Genomic DNA, 13,850 nt, shown 5'->3' with positions numbered 1-13,850 from the left:
TGGGTCTAGATGTTTTCTAGAGGTTGTGGCTTCATACGCAGGTGAGGAGGTTGGTGCATATGGTTCTCTGGACAGCCATCAAGTGGTATCTGCACAGAGGAAGAAAGAAAACAAAAGAACAACGGCAACAGAGCAGTATTCGTTGTAAAGACTGCAAACATTAGGGTTGTATCCTCTGTTCGATCTGAGTCTGCAATTTGTTGTTCCTTCTTTCCCTAATTCTTAATTCATGAGACACCTAAAAAGAACAGTGAGGAAAGGATGGACTAGTGGATGGGGAAGGCCTATGAGGCCTTCACCGCAGGGTTGGCCCCCGAAGCCTGTTGCATTCGGTTCTTCCCTGGGCTCTTCACTGGTCCGTGTCCTATCATATCCCTGTAGGTGGGGGAACAACTTTGGAGTGTGACACGAGTCCAAGTTTTCTTTCCCTGACACAACACTGCAGCTGCTGTAATCAACATTACTTGATGTGGTCCGTGCCACTTAGGTTCTAACGGCTTGTGTCTGAATGATTTTATCATGACCCACTGACCTGGGATGATTGTGTGTCCACCCTCTGGTGGAGTCGGCCAACACAACTCAACTCTCTCTCTGGCACTCTGTATTGCCTTTGTAAGGTGTTCACAGTAAAAGATTATGGCATCTGAGGCAATGTGAACATAAGCATTTCTAAGATCAATCACACCTGGCATCTGCATTGGGCGTCCTGTAATAATCTCATGAGGGCTCAGTCCTATTGATCTGTTACTGTTAGGTGACGCTCTCATACTACACAGTACAGCTGGCAGCGCTTCAACCCATGATACTCCTTCCTGACGCATTTTGCTTAGCCTGGTTTTGATTGTTTTGTTTGCCCGTTCAACCTATCCTGATGCTTGTGACCTATATGGGCAATGTAGATTCCACTTAATCTTCAACATTCTAGACACTTCCTTGACTACCTGTCATGTGAAGTGTGTACCTTGATCTGAGTAAATGCAATCTGGTAATCCCCATCTGGGAATGAAGTCAGTGACCAGACATTTAGCAGTATGTGTAGCTGTAGCACGCCCTGTTGGATAAGCTTCTACCCATCTTGAAAACTTGTCTATTACTACCAAAACGTCAGTTATTCCATTACAACGAGGCAACGATATGTAATCAACTTGCAGGTGATGAAAGGGTCATGTTAGAGCTGGGGTATGTGCTGCTGGTGTAGTGGCTGCTGGTACATCATTATTTTTCTGACATGTAACACACCTCTTGGCAGTTTCCGTGGCTACATTTCTGAATTTTGGATTCCACCATTGATTTGAGAACCTATGATTCATCGTTGCTGGACCACTGTGACCCAAACTGTGTACTTGTTGAGCCAAATATGGCAACAGTGATTCAGGAGCGATATACTTTCCCCCTTTGGTCTAGCAGCCGGATGAATCCACTGTGGCTCCTTTGTCTAACCATGTCCATGCTTCATATCTTTGTATTGATCAATGATTGATTCAGGTGTGTAGCAACATTGACAATGACAGCTGCTTATTCAAATTAATGAATCGTGATTCTCCGAACACTTCATTAATTTGCCTGAACAAGACAAGAGGTCTTTGTCTCTTTCTCCATTACAACACACACAAAGAGACTCGTAACATGACACCCAAAAATTCCTCACACCGGACACCCACGTGTCTCCAGAGAGATAAGCACACACACACACCAAGAGACTTTATTCAACAGAATCATACTTAAGACCTCAACAAATGGACTTGATATTTTTGTGTTGCCATTTATGTGTCACGACCGATGTGGAATTGATTTCAATATCAGTATGTATGAATCAAACTTTAAAATGTCTAGACTAATGTATAATAATCAAACGTTGTATTCCTGTAACCGTAACCTGAATGTGTTTGATACCATTTTAAATCTTTAAATCTAACGGAGTCGAATTCCGATAGCAGAATGTAGTAACGTACATTGTTTTACACATTTCATATTTCTGGGGCCGAAAAGTTTTAAGTCAAACGCTTTGGTAATCCGAGCCAGAGGGATGTTCCCAGCAAACAAAGAAAAACTCCCGCTTCCACATCTCGGCAGATTATTGGCCACGCGCGCAAAAGAAGGCGTGACCCATACATTCTTTAAAGAGCCAAGCCCCTCCTCAGAGCGCTCTCTGTTCTCTCGCGTCCTGCTCTTCCTGCCGTCGTCAGCATGTAAAGTCTCCGATCCTGAACTCCTTCCAGGAGTTCCCTCCACTTTTATTTTTCTTTATAAAGTTTCTTTTGTTTCATTTTCAAATTCTCCTTGGTTCGCTTCTACCCAAGAGTGAAACGAACGAAGCCTGAATTCCTTCAGCAACTTCACTTTCAACCAGCCTTCAAAGCTCCCGCGAAAACGTGCTCTGGCAACGAGCACGCGCCTTGCTCCGAAGCTTCACGAGAGAACGCGCCTCAGCACGAGAACGCGCGCTCTGCTCCGAGAACACGTGCAGGCTGGACACAGCTCGTGCACACAAACGAACTTTGCAAGTATCAAACTCTAACGAGTTTTAATGTTTTAAGGTTCGATGCATTCTGTTGGCTCTCTCAAGGTTTCTGTGATGTGGTTGTTATATGGTTGGTCACTCGTGACCATTCTCTCTCCCTCTCTCTCTCTCACACTCAAAACGAGCGCGCGCCCCTCCTCCGAACTTTATCTCTCTCACCTTCTCTCTCTCATCTGTTATTCGTTGTCTTGTATTGTTTACTGTAAATTATGTACATAGATATAATCGGTGTATAATCAATATGTGTAGTCCGTTATATTCTGTAGATTGCATTTATTAAAACAATATATTCAACTGTTTCTGGGAAAGTGCTTGTAAAAATACAAACGTCAATGAGGTTCACGATCCGAGCTACCGCGCTCAATATTTACTACATTAAGTAGCTTTGATTTTATAAACACAAGGAAATTAATGTTCAAGGCCAGAAGGTTAATATTTCTTGGAGTTTATAAGAAAGGATAGCTTTATTGAGAAATTAATCACTTAATCTGACGGTTGGTCGCTGGACGAACAACGATTTGATAATTACATTAATTTCCCTTAAGGATTATCTCATAATCGAAGTTAAGTAAGATTATTGATATATGAATGAGGAATTATAATTCGTTGTGATTGATTATTCATATATTCATATAATCCACTTTCACTTTCGACAATTTAATGTAACTGTAATATGCAAAATATTAATCATATTCATGATTAGTTATTAAAATTCCCTATGGATCATTTGAGCTAATTCATACGGACCAAGAGTCCGAGGCATAAGGTCTACATTTATTGGTGGAGAAAATTACGTGCAATCTCAAACTTTGTGTTTTACGAGCAAATCAGTTTCAATCTGTCTATATTGTGTATTAATGTAACGCGCACGCTCCAGCGAGAGCCCACGCGCTCCCATTGAGGAAACAAGCGCGCCCTAGCGGGGTAAAACCACGCGCGCTCACTGAAGGACTGTTAGAAGACACGAAGCCGATCTCAGTCAAAGCAAATTGACCCCTGCTAGGTATGTTTAACATTTTCAGCCCCTGTTAATTGCTAAAATAAACTTTGATGTATTATATTAATATTGTTTCGGTAAAGAGAACAGAATCTCTGTACAGTCCGTACATTCTTAATATTGTGTTACCCACGCGCGCGCTCCAGCGAGAGCCCACGCGGCCCAGTGAGGAAACGCGCGCGCCCTAGTGCGAACCCACGCGCGCTCACTGAAGAACTGACTGGCGCAGAGCCAGCTCAGCTCAAGCATATTAACAGACGCTGGAAGTGGCAATGAATGTCCTAGAGGAAAGAATCTCTGTTCAGCCTGTAATTAATATTGCTTTAGCCCGCTTGAAATCAAACGAGTTTCTTTGTTCACGCGGTAGATTGGAACAGAGCGAGTCTCCTCTGTTTCGATAATAGGCCTAATAATAATATTAGATCGTTAAAATAACGATAACTCCTGGTCGAAAATTGGATTAGCTACCCATTTTGTAAACCTAAGACATTTTTAAATCATAAGTGCTATTGTGGTTAAATGTGTACGGGAGCCCAACAACAGATGAAAATTCCTGTTGTTCACACTTGAGTAATAAGTGCAGTGAAGAAGTCCTGACACGTTCTCTCTTGTGCAGTATTAAATAGCACCAAAAGATCCGCAGATCCTTGTTCCTTTGTGATTTTTATTGCAGAAAATCAGCGCGTGACCGAGAGTCACATTTAAAATTGGTTGTAATTCCGCGGACTAAACACCAGAGGTCCTTTAGGGGTTTAAGCCTCAAAATACCAACCCTATCTCACGGCGAATTCGTACTAATTTGCACGAATTAACCAAGTGGCTAAATCGTACGAAATCATACGAGCTGGCTCGTACGAAATCGTACGATTTGTTCATCACCCCTATGTAACAGCGACATCACCCCTATGTAAGAGCGAATTCGACTCGTATTAAATCATACGAATGGATTAAATCGTACTATATCTTACGATTTTGCTCATCGCATTTAGGAAGCGTGACCCAATTCTCGTTCGCACAACATCGCGATATTTATCAGCAGTTACACGCCACATCTCGGTGAGTAGTAGGCTATATATTAGACGGTGTCTTGGTGTTCGATATAAAGTTCATTATATGTTCTTTATTAATCCACATCGGCTTCTAAATGTTCTCTGAATTCTATTGGTCATCTATATTACATTCTTTTTGTTCAAAATAATTTTAACCCAACACGTTATACTGGCGGGAGATAATCATAACGTGATTATGATTCATAACGTGACAGATCTTCGATCATTTTATTATTCATATTTTTGGAATTAATGGAAGTAGTAACTATCACTGTACTTCTACTGTGGCATTTTATGTTTATAGTACACTTACCATGTTTTACCGCAGTTAGCCTACTACTGTGGTATTTTGTAGTAACGTTACAGCAAACCTTACCATGCTTTTACCACAGTACTGTAACGTTAACTGTAGTTTAGCCTTGTTATACATAGTAAAAACACAGTTACAACAACACTTAACATGCTTTTAATACATTTGATGTACAATCCAGAAATCTTGAGACTTTGAGATCCACAGTTTTATTTTATTTTCTTGTCATATTATTTATTTTAGTTATTTTTATTTAGTCTTATGATTGTGGGCGGGTCGTGGGATTTTTTATTTTTGTAAATAGTTATACACATGTTTAATACATAAAGAATCACAATAAAATATCCAAAAGTTGTAATTCACTTTTTTTTGTCTTGCAGTTACTTCACATACATCTCATACTCCTCCATCTACTACACGCTCCACAACCTTTGATCCAACGGCTCTTTTAAGAGCCATCACTTTCAAAAGCTCTCCTACTCTGTCACTCTCTTACACACACACACACACACACCCACACACACACACACACACACTCTCTCTCTCTCTCTCTCTCTCTCTCTCTCATACTCTCTCTCATACACACACTCACCCTATCCTACTCTGTCTGTCTTTCAATTTTTCTTTACCTATTTCTCTTTGCATTCTTTATCTTCTTTTCTACAATATGGCATATTGTCAAAATTCATCAGGTTTTGACCAATTATGTCAGGAAGCAGCAATTATTTCAAGGGATCTTGAAATCAAAGCTGACAGTGCTGAACTTGAAGCAGCTACCAGGGAGGCTGAACAAATTCTACAAACGTTCAATCCTCCGCTGGTAATGTTAATTACATTTCAGTTTTCTTCTTTCTTCTTTTTTACATTAAGTTGCTTTAATTAATGTATATCTGTTAATAGATTTCCAAGTCCTTGCTTTCCATCACTTTTAGCAATTTATTTCAACCTGTTTATTTCCAATTTTCTATTATTTATTTTTTTCTCAGCTGAAAAAGAAGACCAAACGAGCCCATGGCACTCTTCTCAAGCCGGTCTCTTTTGTGGAGAGGGATGAGTATGGGCATCTTGTGCCTAAACGGAGAAGGTCAAAATCTACAAAGGCAAAAAAATTAAATGGTATGTCTGCTATAATTTGCACAATGTATTCTAGCAGCTCATACAGTTTTCTCTTCTGATAATGTGTTGCACCATCATTTGCCTGTACTGTATATTTCTATTACTGTAATCTCTAATAAATCTCTATTTATAGCTACAAAGATAAACAATTCAATTAGTACATCATCTTTGGAGTCTGGGCAAGGAGACATTGATCATGGTGAGTATTGTGAAAAGCGCTATACAAATTTGAATTGAATTGAATTGAGTAATAACACCAACAATTTTCACAAATCATGCAGAGTTATTATTAATGATTTATGTCTCATTGTTATCAGGTGAAAGTCCATCACTGTCTGCTCACACTGTTTTGCCAGCTTTTGAAGATATAGGTGTGTATTACTGTGTCATTACTGCTTTGTAATTTTCAATCCTACCAACTGCCATGTACACTATAATTGTGTTGAGTTTTTTCTTTTACAGAAACTCTTCATCAAGAGGTAGAGGATCTGCTAGCTGATAGTGAAGACATTCAGTATGTAAATCCAACTTCCTCAAACACTTGGTCTATTCGCATGGCTCAGAGTAAAAAGAAGTGGGCAGCTTTGAGGCCAGAGATTGTGGAGTCTTTATTAACAGCCGAATATACAGAGATCAAGCAGTGCCAACACTGCAGACTGAAGCGGTCTATTATCCGCTGTAAGGACTGCATTCCTAAACAACTGTACTGTGCAGACTGTGATATATTGGCCCATGAAAGGAAACTTCACAACCGAGAGACGGATGTGAAAGGATTCTTTCAGCCGCTATCCCCAACAACTTTGGTGAAGGTGGATATTGAAGGCCAATTCGAATTTGAAGAAAAAAGTATGTAGTTCTTTTTTTTTTTCAGAATTATAAAACCTTAGAATATATCATACGAATTTCCATGTAGTCATAATAATAATGAAACAATGTTATTTATGGTAACTTAATTTTTTTTTTCTAGCTTGCCTTTTGCCTCTTGAGGCACCTGAACAAATTTGCCAATGTGCCACTAATTCCATTGAGGTGTCAGAAGGTAAAAGGGCCATTCTCATAGGAATCGATGGTGAGTCCATTGTAAAACAAACAAACAAAAACAAATATTTTAATGATTGTTTGTTTTTTTATATTACAAATACATTGTTATTATGTCAATAGGTCGCTACAATGTCAGCTTGCCACACTTCACATGTCCAAAATGTCTTGTGAGCAGAACAACCAGCATCCCGCAACTGATCAAGTCTGGTTACTGGCCTGCCACAGCAAGCTGTGAAACATTATATAAAATAGATGTGTTTGTGTCCTATGACCATCTGAAACTCACTGCTCCTGGAATGTCTAGACAGTCCTTCGCCAGTTTACTAGAACAGCGGACAGAGTTCTTTGGCCGAGTATTCATTGAATTCATTACCAAATTATTTCTTTTTCATCTTTTCTTTTTTGGGAGTGAGCTATTTCTTATATGGTTTTTAATTATTTTTTTATATAGAATGGAAAGATATGCGCAGATGCTTTTCAAAGAAGTTTTTTCGAATGGAGATACTGCCAGTTCGAAATTGATCAGCTCTGTGGACTGAAAGTGTTTGACTGTCCAGCCTGTTCTCCATTTATGCTAGCTGTGGCAGTAGATGGTAACAGGAAAATGTATCGCTTCAAAAGAGGGTAGGGGAAGTTATATATCTGTCTTTCAAAAAGCATTTCAAAATAATATTTTATTCCAGTAAGTTTTTCTAATTATTTTCAAGGGATGAACATCCTGGCTTGTTTAAGGGTGTCTTTGTCTGTGAGGATGAAGATGTTTCCGAGTTTGTGGACTACATTAATGATACGACAAAGCATGTAAGTTGTATTGCTGTTTTGTCTAAATTATCTTTGAAATTGTATATCCTAAATAAAAAATAGGAATTCATTTTTTTTACTTAACTACAATAGCAAAAGTAAGAACAATGCTTTGAATTGTAAAATCTTGCCATCTTGTTTGGCTTGAAATTGTAGTAAAGCTAATATTCACATGTAGTAATTTGAAATGTGTGAAAAATGCTAAAAGACTGACATATCTTTACACATTTATTTAGACAGTTATCCATATAGGTCATTTAATACTGTGTTGTTAAATCATCACATTGTTTTTCTTTCACTTTGTTCTCATCTTGATAGTCAGTTAGAAAAGGTGTTTGTGGATCGAGTCAGTGGACTGCAGCACGGGAGTCCGTCCCAACGAAAAACAACAAGTTGGATGAGGAGGGCATGGAGGTGGCTGTCTGTCGACATGGTGTGCTTCTGAGGAGTCTCAACATGATGAGGGGAGAAATATTTGCATATCCTATGTTTCTTCAAAAGGAGTTGACTCCAAGGAATGTGCAGTTCATGTGCACTGATGTTATCTGCAAGTACTGGCCATACCTGCAGAGAGTTGTTAATCATTGTCCAGAGCTCTCTCCTCTCCTGGAAATGAAGCCATTCCTGTCAGTGATGCATGCAAAGGCCCACTCTTGGAAATGTGAGGTAAACTGTTTTCCAGAAAATAAAAATACCAATTTGTGACTTCTGTATTTATTTTCAGTAATTGCTGCTTATATTCTAAAACACATTGTTGGGATTATTTTAACCCTGTTAAATATTTGATCCATGCACAAGATTAAGTGGGGTGGTCGAAACCAAGATGAAGCAGGCACCACCCTGGGTGAAGAGGTCGAACAAGTGAACAGCTTCTTGTCAAGAACTGCTATATGCAGCAAATACATGACCAAAGGAGGTAAGTGTATGCTGTAAACATACAATAATAAATAAGACAAGTTACATTAATAGATTTTTTTAACACTAAAGATTTTTTTCATGTATTGTTTAGCCTGTTAACCTTCACCAGAGCGAGGACGCTCTGAAGCGTTTTTTTTTTTAAATAGTTCAAAGTTACTATCAGATTTAATGTTATTACCTTGACAAACTATACATCATTAAAAATATATAAGTCTCACGTTTCAGTATTTGACCACTATTGTATTCTGAGAAACTTATAGTGACAGTTATGTCTTAATTTGTGTCAGGATTTATGTAATGAAAAAATGAGTCGATACCTTTAATATGAATTATGAGCGTCAGCTGCTCCATTCAGAAAAAAACTCCGGTGCTGTTGTCTTGAGAACGCGTGACAAAACAACGTTCCTCAGGGCTTTTGGCTCAAAAATGTGCAGATTTGGAGAAATATTGATATATTATCATAGGTTTACATCATATTTCTATAGACAGGAATAATATTTATTGAATTTATATCCAAATGCGTCGATGTATACATAAAGAGCGCTAGATACTCTGATGTACTGTGTTTTCAATCCATACAGCAGGCTGAGGGCGCCATTTGCACAGTTTTTTCCAAATATGAAAGCTCACGAAGAAGAAATAACCTGTGACCTTCCAGGACGTCACTGACATAAACAGCTAACGTTAGCTTTCAGAGATCGCTATAACATGCAGATAAAGATGTTTTGAAGACAATAAACATGATTGCAATGATATTTGATTTACCTGTGTTCTTCGAGCCATGTCAGGTATTTTTATAATAATAGATTATATGTATAATGTAGCAGTGCTAATCGGTATAGACTTTACAATAGTGCAGAATAATATCAAATCATATATTTTCTGTCTGATTTTCTTTTCTGAAGCCAAATAAGCTCATAGAAGATTATTTAAAACACTCGACTTGCACTATAAAGTAAGTTTGGAGCTCAAACAGGGTTTTAATCTCATAAATTGTCGTGTATTGATGGTGTGCTAAGCTAACATGCTAGCTAGCTCTCTAGTTGCACCTGCCATCTAGCTGTTATTTTTTATGATTTTTTTTTCTAAATCGGAATGCTTACTGAAATATTTCTTTATTTAAGAAAGGCATTTGATACAGTTTCAAATGTGAAGTGAAGATTATGAAAGAAATTAGGGGGTGAAACACCGTGATTAGCCAGTCGTTAGCGATTATAATGGAGACAAAGGAAAATAATATTTATGGCCATAAGCCGGCTGGAGATGTGTAAATGTGTGCAGGAGAGAGTGACACTGAATGGGGCTCGTTTGCACCACAAAACAATAGAGACAATAGACTGAATAGATGCTAATAGATGACAATAAACACAAGTTTGCATTTTAGAGTCAATTCAAAATAAAGTCATTTAAGATGATCTTGAAAAACATTTAACAAAATACAGAGTTTTAGACTTATCACCTTCAAATTTTAAATATAACATGGTCAGACATGTGTCTTTAGCTGGAGTGCATTTCTAGAGTGCTGACGGGCCAACTTCAATTTAATTTTCATGAAGATGTTTCATAAAAATAAATTTCTAATAACTTACACAACTTTGAAGCTATTCATAATTTTTTTTTCATTATGACAATAATTCATTCTACATTTCCAATAAAGTGGCAGGTGTCAGCTTTCAAATGAGACCATACTTGAGCTTTTAGGACAAAGGGTAAATTAATTGAATCTTTTTTAGGTTGGGTATGCTATTTCTGGGGATTTTTCAAAAGTGGCGCTGAAGGCTAACAGGTTAGCTAGAACAGACATGATTACTATCCAGGCCATGGCATGGAACCAACGCAAAATTGAGAACCTTGCAAAAGTGCTGTCGCGAAGATTAATGAAGGTATATTTCTAAATTGCCCTTCTCTTTTACAGGTGAAAGCTATTTTTTAATTGTTTAATTATGTATATTGTAGTTTGCAGTGCAAACAAGTAGGTAAGTGGTATAGAACAAACACTAGAAAGTAAAAACTGAATTGTTACTTATAAAATTGTTTTATGCTGTTTTCCAAGCCCATGTTTTTTCATCATGTATGCATCTGTCAGTAGTTTGTATGTTTTAATAAATGCACTTAATGGTGTTTTGTTATTCATTAGACAAAAGCAAAAATTCAGGAGGAGTCCTTAAACCTTGATGCAATGAAGACCGATTTGGCAGTAACAGATGATGAACTTCAAGGCTGGATCAGTGAAATCAAGCAGTGGGCTGATACAGGTAATCATGTTTTAGATTACGTTAGCACTATACTTTTTTATTTTTATAATTTTTTACTTTTCACTGACTTTTCTACTGCATATCTTATCAATAATTTAGCAACAAGTGAGGAGAACACAGGCAGTCAACAGGGGCTGCAGAAGTTGATTGAGACACTTTATGTGAGCATCAGGCAGAGGAAGCAAAACCTTTACCGTCAAACAGGTTAGAGCACATAAAAAAATTAAATCATTTTAAAGCTTTTAACAATTTTAACATTATTAGTAGATTGTTTTATAATAGTGAGACCCTGGATAGCACTAAACTCAAGAACTTTGGCCGTAGAAATAAATGTGTTATATATTTTTAAACATTCATTATGAGAAAGCATTATGCAAAATACATATTTAAATTCATACTTTTTTTTTTGTCTTTATATAACTTTTATTTTAGAAAAGTCTTAAATAGAACATATTATGGCATGCTTTTGTCTTTTTAGATGGGAACAAGAGAAGACACAAACTCCGCAGAAAAATTTTGGATGAAAAAGCCAAACTTAGTGCGGCTCTAGATGAATACAACAGGGCAGCGCCTGAAAAACTGGAGTCAGCTGATGCAATTCTGGCATCTGAGAGTTATGCATGGCCATGGCTACTGGATGAACGTGGTATGTCTTGTTACTTAACTCTTATTAACTCTTGTTAATTCTGATATATGTATCGACCTATCAGCTTACAGTGGATATTGTTTATGCCTATTGTGCATCAACTTTTTTCTCAGCTGTACCAAGTTATCACTTGCTCTGCAGCAGTGTAAACATATCTAGTCCCCCAAGTACAAATACAGTAACTTACCCAATATAACTTATATCCATAATATCAATCAATATACTAAAAACTTATTTTGAATGTTGTCATTAATGAAATGTAATACATTCACTAAAACTCATTTGTATCCATTAGAATTGTTTCTGTTTATACATGCAAGTGTCAAAATATTTGTTAAATTATTTATAATTAATATATTTAACAGACTTTGTACAAAGTAAATGGATACACTATTTCTTGCATTATTTTTAAAACATCTTCACAGATAATCTTGTCACCAAAAAAAAGGCCTTTTGACCAACTGATGCTCCTGAATCGGCTTACCGAAGAGGAGTGCATTGTCCTAAAAGAGATCAAAAATCACTGGAAAAGCCTCAAAAGAGAACATTCTGTTTTAAATGATCATTCAAGCCATATTGCTACTGAAATAAAAAAGAACAGTAAGTACTACATAAATTCCTGTTCATCTTGTGTAAGCAATAATAACATCAATACAGTATATCCACAACATTATGCTCTTTAACTGAATCTGTGGTTCATAATTGCTGCTCTGTTCTGGTGAATAAATTAATTGATGCTGTAAATTCAGCAGAACACTACTTCCTTAAAATTACATAATTCATTTTGTGGTTTTTGTGTTACTTGCAGAACAGGACTGTGGATTTTCTGAAAGTGGAATTCTAGGACTTCACTCTCTACTTATGAAAAGACTATACTACCTCAGAAGTCACATCTCCTCGGTTCGTCAGCTGTACAGTAGTTTACTAGACAATTGTGAGTTGAAAGAAGATGATTGCATGGATGAGGAGGATATCCAGTATGGTGTGGAGGATGAGGATGAGGATGAAGACGAAGAGGACTTTTTTTAGCGTCAACTTGTCCAGACTTCAAATCGATGCAACCCAGCAAACACAGTACAATGTGACGTCAGGAAGATGTTGGACTCCAACTAATCCAACGTCAGTCAGACTTTGGTTGAAAATGAAAGTCATGTTGACGTCTAAACCACTTTAAAAAGCCTTGAGAAAATTAAATCAGGTGATGTTGGCTGTTTATTGATGATTTAAAACCTGTTTTCTCTTATCATGTTTTGCTAGAATGTGGCTAACACATGATACCCTTAGCACACCCTGAACATCAAGAATATACTGTCATTTCATTTCCATTAAATCTCTACTGTCTTTGTTACTTGATGAAACACTGACAATGTGTGCAAATATGTAATTACTACAGTTAAGTTCTTATGTTTGTATATTAAAATTCATAATTGACACTGTAAAACTCCTAGTATTGCACTCACTATTGTTATTTTAATCAATTAAATAGCTTTTAAGTCGATGTATGAATGTGTGAGTGAATGGGTGAATGTGAGGCAAATTGTAAAGCTCTTTGGTGGCCATAGGTCTGTGAAAGCGCTATATAAATGCAGTCCATTTACCATTTATTAAATAGCTTTTTGATGTAAAAGAAAATATGTAATCTACAATTCATGACCCTCTGGACAATGTATTTCCCACATTTCATTGTATATTCATATTCTCTGATTCATATTCATATTCTCTGATAAATGATTCTAAAAATGCATGAGGGGGAGTGGGGGCAACATAAGCTTATTTCTACATCATGTTAAACACAAAAAGGGATTTATCATTTTAAAATGTTTATATTTAATGGAAAGAAATATATTTAACCTGAAAAATTATATATATATATATATATATATATATATATATATATATATATATATATATATATATATATTTGGTAACACTCAAATAAGGTTTGTTAGTTAACTACATCAGTTGACATGAACTAATAATGAACTGCACGTGTAAAGCATTTATTAATCTTTGTTCGTGTTAATTTTAACATTTATTAATACTTTATTAAAATCTTGTTAACATTAGTTAATGCACTGTGAACTAACATGAACAAACAATGAACAGCTCTATTTCTATTAACTAACGTTAACAAAGATGAACAAATACAGTAACAAATGTATTGCTCATGTTTAGTAAATGTTAGTTAATACATTA

General features: G+C 36.7%; 1 protein-coding gene across 1 annotated transcript; it reads left to right on the top strand.

Moving 5' to 3' along the window:
- Window positions 1-5,460: 5,460 nt before the first annotated feature.
- Window positions 5,461-13,521, top strand: LOC307010953 (uncharacterized protein). The gene is made up of 17 exons (XM_079636114.1): window positions 5,461-5,697; window positions 5,864-5,993; window positions 6,127-6,192; window positions 6,311-6,364; window positions 6,456-6,839; window positions 6,961-7,062; window positions 7,155-7,387; window positions 7,486-7,658; window positions 7,742-7,835; window positions 8,154-8,501; window positions 8,634-8,751; window positions 10,545-10,636; window positions 10,891-11,008; window positions 11,108-11,212; window positions 11,487-11,654; window positions 12,080-12,254; window positions 12,463-13,521. The coding sequence occupies exons 1-16, from the start codon at window positions 5,545-5,547 to the stop codon at window positions 12,109-12,111; spliced, it is 2,370 nt and encodes a 789-aa protein (XP_079492240.1). The 5' UTR covers window positions 5,461-5,544; the 3' UTR covers window positions 12,112-12,254; window positions 12,463-13,521.
- The last annotated feature ends 329 nt before the right edge of the window (window positions 13,522-13,850 follow it).

The sequence above is a fragment of the Phoxinus phoxinus genome (assembly GCF_949152265.1).
Source record: "Phoxinus phoxinus genome assembly, chromosome: 14".
Classification (NCBI taxonomy): domain Eukaryota; kingdom Metazoa; phylum Chordata; class Actinopteri; order Cypriniformes; family Leuciscidae; genus Phoxinus; species Phoxinus phoxinus.
This window is presented reverse-complemented; position numbering and strand designations above follow the sequence as displayed.